Genomic DNA, 9,911 nt, shown 5'->3' on the forward strand with positions numbered 1-9,911 from the left:
CTTCTTTCCAGGGAAGAACGTTCTTGCACCCCATTGCTGTTCAGTAACACTCCTCAGGGCCCTGCCATTCTCTGTGTATATCCTTACCAGATTAACTTTGCACTTGAAGTTAATTCCATCAGTTAAACCCTTGCTCACTTTCTCAGTTGATTTAGATACTGTTGTAACCTTCTTCACTATCCTCACAATCACCAAAATATATGCCCACAAATTCTAATTTTCCTTGTATTAATAATATCTTGAAATGTAGGGAGTTATTGCTCCAGAATACTTGATTGATTGGAGAATGTAATAAAGCATTTCTAGATTCTCAGTAAATTGAATCAATTAGCTGAGCAAATTACTTACCGGTCAACAAGTTTCTTTGCAAATCCAAAATCTGTAAGTTTTATATGACCATCTTTGTCCAGTAAAATATTCTCAGGTTTTAAATCTCTGTAAACAATATCTTTGGCATGTAGATACTCCATTGCGCACACGATCTCTGCAGAGTAAAAAAGTCCAGTACTATTGTTGAAACGCCCCATGTTACGCAAGTAAGAAAATAGTTCACCTCCAGGCACATATTCCATTAGCATATATAAAAAGCATTCATCATGATGTGTCCAGTACCTGTGATTAAAAAAGATCAACAGAAAGGTTAGATTGGAAGAATTATGAGCATTAGGCAAAAAACAAATTATTTCTCACTTAATATATCAAAAGATGAAATGAAACTCCCCAAATAGACTGAGGTTAAAATACACATGTTCAATATCACAGATCACAAAATTCAAAAAAAAACGTATTTCTCTGTAATCCAAAGGATAGGATTTGACACAGCTATGCAGGTCCTCCCCAGTAATGAACTCCTGACTAATGTACATACAAACGAGCATTTCATAGACCAAAATAGATTAGATGGCAGTTGCAAGGACCTTCTGCCATATGGGAACTGTCCATAAGCAATATCTGAATGATTGAGTTTATTTCCCATGATTTAACTATATGATAGCCTTGGCTGGCTTGCATTTCATGACACTGGAAGCTGACCCCAATCTATCAAGGACAGTGTGGTAGCTGCCCATGCATCAACATCCCCACATTAAATAAAGTCACGAACAGAGATTCTCTGTTAAGGGAATGAGCAAGTGGCAAAGGGGACCGGATTGTGCCTGTATCGGCCTCTACAGCCAATTGAAATCCCACCAATAGACAATCGTTTAGGAGAAAGTCATACTTGACTTAAGTGATCAAACTGCTAGTACTACCTTTGGTTGGCTGATGTTTTTAATTTAACTATATTGCCGGGTGGTTGCACTTCCAACTTGCAAACTGTTCGGGTTACACTGCAACCTGGTGTTGGCCAAAGTAAAAAAAAACTACAAATCAGCAAACAGTAATGAGGCAAGGGTGGTAGAAACGGGTAAAGCAAAAGATTTTGCGCTTGCCATGTGATGGTAGGAATGAAGGTGGCCAGTTTGTGAACTGTTTGGTGAATTGATTCTTGCTCTGGGATAACCTAAATCACAGCATTTGAAAATGGATTAAGGAGTTTCTGTTAAAGATCTGCTGAACATGAGAAGACCATTCTCAGATAAGAAGCTGTTTATCACATAAAACAGCAGGTTTGCAGAAGGGACAGCTTGTGATCTGGTAGGCTGGGTCCATGTTTGTGTGACCCAGTTAGACTGGTTTGAGCCAGTCTGAGTTAAACAGAACAAAAGAAATTATCTAAGGCACAAAGCTGAAGGGAGACCGATGAAGCAATACTGCATGTAGCCCTGGGCCTCATACAGTCAGAAGCAGACACAGGTCAGTCTGATGACCTCAAGCCAAAACAGAGACTGATCTGCTAAGGGAAGGAATAAGAATGAAAGATTGTGACAACTGTCCGGAGACCAACCATCAAGGCTGTAAAGACCCCAGGTCAGACACGTGGAGATTACATTAGAACTGCAAGGAACAGCTGGGCAGCGTAGATCCTTTTACCCCAGATATTACCTTTTCTCTTCTTTGAACGCTCTTGGAGGATCAGGGAAACCTAATTACAATACCTGCACACAGCTGTTCAGTTGTGCAAATTTCCGTGCTTGTGAACTAAGGCAATAAACGCCTGTCAGTAAATACAGATTTTCTCATGCCTAACTGATTGTAATTATTGATGATTACCGTAGATTTCGCACTACAGAGCGCACCTGATTAAAAGCCACTGGCTCTAATTTTAGAAAGAAAATCAATTTTGTACTTGTACAAGCCGCACCGGATTTTCGGCCGCAGGTGTCCCACGTTGTAATATGAGATATTTACACAGAAAGATATTACACGTGAGGATTTTTTAACTTTTAATTAAATCCATATGGTAACATAAACAAATACATATTGCAAATGCTTTTTTTCGAACCGTGCCTGTAACGCGGCTACTTTTAAATATACATACGTATCGGTAACACACAAATTACGTTGTGTATACTTTTTTACTGAACAACATTCCAATATCTCCTAACGACTGGTAAAAAATATATATACTGCAGCCTACCAGGAAAAGTTATTGATCGCCTTTAACTTAAAAGCAATGTTCGCTCGGGTCTAATGCCGCTCGCCCCCCACCTTCCCGTTTATCGCAAACCGGTATTTCCCACAAGACGCGGCGAAACCGGATGTGACGTCATAGCATCCCGGGATGTAGTACAGAAAACAAATATACCGGGTACTTAAAACACTTCTAACTTTAACTAGAAAATACCAACAAATGAATTACTAAGCGAAAATATTATAAACTAAATAACTGCCATAAAGGCAGCACAATGCTTTTCTTCGAGTATTTTCCATGTTGATCAGGGCGAGTACAAATGACTGATTTACAATAATTTAATTGTGAAAGTGCGCTTGATTTATCGTACAATTTCATTGGACCTCTGTGAACTACTCATCAATTTTATTGGTCTACTGTTACGAGGCAAAATGTTTTTGGCGGCATGAAAAAAAATCATGCATTAGCCGCACCGTAGTAAAGGCCGCAGTGTTCAAAGCTGTTCAAAATGTGGGAAAAAAGTAGCGGCTTATAATCCGACATCTACGGTAATCCTTATAACACTAGGGAGGACCTGTAGCCAGTACCAAAGGTACAGGTATGTTGTTACACAACAGCATGTGACTGGAAACCAGAGTAAAATTAATCCTCAGAATCATAATGTATAAGTCCAGCGATATTAAATAAAATTCATGTGCACTGAAAAATGAAAATTTAGCTTGCACTCCTGTTCAGCAGATGAAGTATTTTTATTATTTTATTTATTTAGAGATAGAGCATAGAACAGCCCCTTTTGACTCAAAGGGCCACACTGTCCAGCAACCCACCTATTTAACCCTAGCCTAATCACAGGACAATTTACAATGACCAATTAACATACTAACTGGTACGTCTTTGGACTGTGGGAGGAAACCAGAGCACCTGGAGAAAATCCATGCAGTTCGTGGGGACCACATACAAACTCATGACGTTATACTAACCATTACGCCATCGCATTGATTACTCTGTGCCACAGTATGTATGAACTGCAGTCAATCAATTAATACATTGCGTAATAATTCAAAATTTTGCATTTTTATGCATGGTACTCTACCATTGGATACTGAAATAAGAGTTCAGAGCCCAAATTCAGCTGAGTTGTTTTACTGAAACTCTGCAATCTACATCAAGAAATTTGAAAAAGAAAATACCGTTTTAACAATATGTATATACAGGTGGCCTCCGCTTTTTGAACGTTCGCTTTACAATAACTCGCTGTTACAAAAGACCTACATTAGTACCTGTTTTCACCAACCAAAGAGGATTTTCGCTTTTACGAAAAAAAGACACCCGCTTTATACGTGTGTTTACCCGGAGAAAGACTACAATGACCATGAAGCCTTGTGCAGGCAGTTGTTTACGCATGCGTGTACATGCGTACGCACCAATTCTTTTTCTCCAAATCTATTTTGGCTCGCTGTCTTCCTGAGTTTGATAAGTGAAACTACACCGTACCTACAATACTTCTACTTCATATAGGGTGTATACTTATATCATTCCTGCTTTTACTATATGTTAGTGTTATTTTAGGTTTTATGTTATTTGCTTTAATTTGGTAGGTTTTTTTGGGTTCTGGGAACACTCAAAAACTTCTCCTTCATAAATTAATGGTAATTGCTTCTTCGATTTATGACATTTTGGATTACAAACGGTTTCATAGGAACCTTCGGATCGCGGGGGAAACCTGTACTTAAGTGCACCATTTAAATATGCAAAACTATGAAGCTTACTTACAGTTTTATAAGAAATGGATGATGGATTTCTGTTAATATGCTTTTTTCATTGTGTACATGTTGTTCCTGTTTAAGGCGAATTACATCAGGAATGCTCATCACTTTCAAAGCACGGTATTCTCTTGTCTTTTTGTCTTTGACCAGCAGAACTCGTCCAAAGGTTCCAGTCCCTATAAAACAGCACAAAAGCGATCAGTCACTAAAAATATATTGGCACAGATCATGTTACTTGAACTTGCCAGATTTTTAAATTCCATAACCTTCAACAAAAAAAAATGCAGCAAGATTTTTAAAAATTTTCTCCGTAATTGGACAGTTTTTCTAACAATCAGAGGCCTTGCATTCACTTTAAAAACATACAAAGTGTAGCTATGTGTTATTAGTGATTTTCAGTGTTAGGTTACTCAACATTACTTGTAACAAAATATTAAAAACATCAGAAAATTCCACACAAGGTACAACGCAGTGGAGGACTACCAATGCCATATAGAACATTGAGCATAGAGCAGAAACTACACAGGTTGGGCCCTTTGGCCCACAATGTCGTGCAGACCAGTATGAACCTATTCCATGACTATTCTAATCCTTTCCTCTTACACAGCCCATAACCATCCATTTCTAATTTACAGATACCAATCAGTTACAGGCCCTTCTGGCCCAATGGGTTTGAGCTATACAATTACACCCATGTGACCAATTAACCTACTAACTCATATAGCTTTGGAAAGTGGGAGGAAACTGGTACACCTGAAAGAAAAAAACCACATGGTCACTGGAACTACTGCAATTGTCACTTTGCATTTAACTTCCAGGCATCCAATAATAATTATTTTTTAAAAATCACACTTAAATCTATAAGTCATAAAATTAGTAAGCCGTCTCTATTCGTGATATTGTTTCTGACAACAAAACCCAGCCCAAATTACAAAAGATTTGGACAGTGAAGAAGGTTGTCAAAGTCATTAAATAAATAGGGGCAGAGAAATGGCTGATATGGTTTAATCTGGGCAAGTGCACGGTGTTGTACTTTGAGAGGTCTAATTTAAGGGCACAGTGTGTACAGATCCTTAACAGCATTAATGTACAGAGGAACTTTGGGTCCATACCACCCTGAACGCAAACACAAATAGATGGAGAGGCAAAGAGGGATATGGCATACTTGCCTTCATTTTCAGGGGCATATAGTACAAAGATCAGGAAGCCATGATGCGGTTACATATAGTTTGGAACATTTAGAGCCAAGGATTTATAAGGCATTGATCAGACCACACCAATTTCGGAGAGCATTGTTTGGTACCTTCTCTCAGAAAGGATGTGCTGGCATTGGGCACAAGAATGATCCCAAGAAATACCTCATCTAAAAGGATATCTATAAGACCATAAGATAAGGAGCAGAAGTAGGCTAGTCTGCACAAGAATTTTAACTCACAAGGAGCATTTGATTGCTCTGGGCCTGTACTCGCTGGAGTTCAGAAGAAAAACAAGGGATTTCATTGAAACCTATGGAATACTGAAAGGCTAGATAGAATGGACATGGAGAGGACTTTTCCTATAGTGGGAGAGTCTATAATCAGAAGGCACAGCCTCGGAATGGAAGGATTTTTGAAACTTGAGAAGGAGAAACTAAATTCCAGTGTGTTGGTATTTCAGTGGAATAAAGGAAATTACAATGGCATGAGAGGGTAACTGGCCAAAGTTGACTGGAAAGGGACACTAGCAGAAGTAAATGGGCAGACTATTTTTAGATGGGGAGAGAAGTTATTTCCCATGGTAGGGGAGTCTAGAACAAAAAGGCACAACTTCAGGATTGAAGGATGTCCATTTAGAACTGAGATGCAGAGAAATTAGTTTAGTCAAAGGGTGGGAAACGTCTGGAATTTGTTGCCACAAGCGGCTGTGGAGGCTATGTCATTGGGTGTATTTAAGGCAGCGATAGATAGGTTCTTGATTAGGGGCATCAAAGGGCATGGGGAGAGGGGATGACTGGAAGATATGGATCACCCTGATTGAAGTGGAGCAGACTTGATGGGCCGACTAGCCTACTTCTGCTCCTTATCTTATGGTCTTATAAATATCCTTTTAGATGAGGTATTTCTTTAGCCAGAGGCTGGCAAATCTGTGGAATTCATTGCCACAGACCACTGTGGAGGCCAAGTTGTTAGGTATATTTAAAACAGACGTTAATAGGGACATCAAAGGTTACAGGGAGAATAGGGTTGGGAAGGATAATAAATCAGCCATGATGGTATGGCGGAACAGACTTGATGGACTGAATGGCCTAAGCAATTCTGGTCATCCCATTACAGGAAAGATGTAGAGGAAATGGAGAGCATGTCAAAGTGTTATATCAGGATGCTGCTCGATTTGTGGTTATTACTTATAAAGAGAGGTAGACAAACTTAGATTGCTTTCTCTGCTCTGGAGGCTGGGAGATACCGAATAGAAGTTTAAGATTATGGGAAGCCAAGATAGGATAGACAACCCAAATCCTTCTCCAAGTATAGAAATGTTGAATAACTAGAGGACATAACTTTAAAGTGAGAGGGTGAAAGTTTACAGGGAGGTGCTGAGAAAGTGTTTTTTTTTTAAGTTTTTGCACACAGAGTAGTAGGTGACTGGAATGGGCTACCTGGGGTAGTGGTCAATGTTCCCTTTAACTTGTAATGAAGAGTGTGTGCAAAAATCTTGTGCTGTGCAATTTTTTTGCCCAGTGACAACCAAGTGTGTGCACTGAATAATTTCTTCAATAAAAACAGTATAAATAAGACCATTCTAAAATCTGCAGACAAATCATCACAAACTCCACATTATCAACATTGCCTGCATCAGAAACCGGAAAAGGAAATGTGATTTGTGAACAATCGTGAAATATACTTTACATGCCAATGAGGTAGAGAGTAACAACCTTTTCTGCACAGTTTATATTCCTTTGTGTGCTCATAGCAAAAGATGTGTGTGCACTCACATACCTCAGAGAAAAGCAGAAGATCTTTAGGATAGGCACAGAAATATGCAGAAGATTTAAGGATATGGGCCATGTGAAAGCAGAAGGGATTAATTCAATATGGAATCATGCTGGGCACAGCCAAAATACCTGTGCTGTATTGTTCTATGTTCTAAAATCATCATGCTGTACTAGCCACTGTATCCTACACCAAATCCCTAATGACATTCTTTTGGCTCTGCTGGGAAAGCCATATTATTTGAATGACTATCACAAGGCTCCCAATTCCAGGCTCTATGAAAGGAACAAATTACTAGAGGAAGACTGAAGGATGCTCTCAAATATTCTTTGGAAAAAAAAAGTATCTTCACAGATCCTTGGTGAACTTAGTTTATAACTGCGTAAAGAGGACAAAGGCATTCAAGGTGGCAGAGAGAAAATTGAGTTTGTGATTTGGGAGCACATGGAGGATCACCAACCCACCCCTGGAATACCTCTTGACCCATCAGTAGAAGAGTTTATAGATCCCCATGGTCTTATCCATCACCCCAGAATGCAGAGAACTGGAGAGGAAGCAACTCATCCTAGATCCGCAAGATAGGAAGGAGTGAAGTAAAGATGGGACTGTAGCGGTGTGCTACATGCAGCGCTGAAAGAACGACACGGAGTCGATAAACTGCAGCCAAAGAAGAAGTTTATTTCAAATTCACAGTCTTGCTTTAAAGCCTGTCTCCCCCACCCGATACCTCGAGAGGCACGTACTGAAACCCCTTGAGGCTATCTTCCTTTGTGCCTGCGCTCTAGCTAATTGTCAGCCGGTTCGAGTGTGCTAGTAATTGGGTCGCCACAGGACTTTAAATAATAAGCATCACATACAAAATGCTGGAGAAACTCATCAGATCAGGCAGCATCTATGAAGGGGAATAAACAGTCAACGTTTCAGGTCGAGATAAATAAGCATTTTCTTTAATGTCACCTGACAGCTTGTGCTTTATTTTTTGGATTGCAATCACATACAAATACCCTAAACAAATGCATTTTATGATTGCTGCCAACCTGACAGCCTGGAACTTGTTGGGAAATGTCAGCAGTTATGTGCCAAACTGCTGACACTTTATCAGTGTAAATAATGTCAAATGCAGGATTCTCACATTAGAGGTTGGGAACATGGTAGTGTTCCTTAGACAGAGATTTCCCATCTGTAGTCTGTTGCTGGACTCCATGGAGTTCAGCAACATAGTATGAAAACTATTTAAATTCTCCAGATGTCACGCTGCGGAATCAGCCAACTGAACGTGCCCCAGGTAGAATGAGAGAAAGAACAAGACCAGTCATTGAAATGGTGGCAAATATATGAAAAGAACCCAAGAAAAAGACAGTTTGACTTTTGCTTCAATGCTATTATTGCTTTAGACATATTTAGCAAATCAATTTTATTCAATTTCAGAAACTGTCTGAGAGTATTTGGGGACATTCAACAGCATTAAGACTCTCCAAATATAAAGAAAACAGTTTAAGCGGGAAATATGAGTATTTGACAGCCAGCATGGACACAGTGGAAAATAACAAAAGTTAATGTTTCTTGAATATTTGAAAGTGTCCTAATGTATTGCAGTTCCAGAAGCAGCAGGTTCATTTTTGAAACACTACAGAAGGCCATGCTTTTAAGAGTTGATTAACTACAAACACTTTTTCAATGTCTGAATAGGGATGGATGGGCTCGTGATCAGTGAAAAAAGAATCATTCTCTCATCTATGGGTACAAGATTCCCCAGTCTTCTAAAGTGCATGCAAATCATGTACTTTTCTTGCATATCAGAATCAGAATCAGACTTTAATCGCCCAGTACCTATGCACATACAAGGAATTTACTTCCGGCAGATGTTGTCTCTCTGCTCATAACAATAATAATGATATAAATGAAAATATAAATTATACATACAGGTAGTGCAATCCAAGTAATAGTTAGCCGACAGTTAACCAGCAGTTAACTGTTCAGCAAAGTGACCGCAGTAGGGAAAAAACTTCTCCAGTGCCTATTAGTCTTAGTCTGGAGGGATCTGAAGCACCTACCAGACGGAAGCAGATCAAACAGTCCGTGCGCAGGATGGGAGGAGTCCTTTATGATAACAATGTAACACCTAGAAACGCAAGAAACTCCCAATTTAAATATGGCTTGATACAAAAATATTATCTCAGGAATTTAAAGAAGTTCAAACTGAATACTGTACACGAAACGATACAAACAAAATATTCTGCAGATGCTGGAAATCCAGAGCAACATACACAAAATGCTAGAGGAACTATGGAGAGGAATACAGACAGTACTTCAGGCCAAGATTCCAATGAAGGGTCTCGCCCCGAAACATCGTCTGTTTATTCCTCTTAATAGATACTGCCTGCCTTGCTGAGCCTCTCCAGCATTTTGTGTAAATATACATACTTTTTTTTAGAGAAACTAATGAGTATTTGGTCCAGAAATTATTCTGGGATTGAAAGACTTGTCACATGAGAAGTGTTTAATGGCTCTGGGGTTCTACTCACAGGAACTCAGAAGAATGAAGGGTGACCTCATTGAAACCTATCAAATATTGAAAGGCCTCAATACAGTGAGTGTGGAGAGGATGTTTCCTATGGTGGAGAAGTCTAGACCAGAGGACCCAGTCTCAGAAAAGAGAGGTGT

The 9,911-nt window shown here is 39.4% G+C and overlaps 1 protein-coding gene across 1 annotated transcript in view; it reads right to left on the reverse strand.

Moving 5' to 3' along the window:
• prkx (protein kinase X-linked) overlaps positions 1–9,911 on the reverse strand; it is a 133,602-nt gene that overhangs the window by 85,976 nt on the left and 37,715 nt on the right. The window contains exons 2-3 of the mRNA XM_073044233.1: positions 4,286–4,454; positions 349–612 (exon numbers count right to left, since the gene is read on the reverse strand). Coding sequence (XP_072900334.1) covers positions 349–612; positions 4,286–4,454 — 433 coding nt within the window. The remainder of the gene's footprint in view (positions 1–348; positions 613–4,285; positions 4,455–9,911) is intronic.

The sequence above is a fragment of the Hemitrygon akajei genome, chromosome 4 (assembly GCF_048418815.1).
Source record: "Hemitrygon akajei chromosome 4, sHemAka1.3, whole genome shotgun sequence".
Classification (NCBI taxonomy): Eukaryota; Metazoa; Chordata; class Chondrichthyes; order Myliobatiformes; family Dasyatidae; genus Hemitrygon; species Hemitrygon akajei.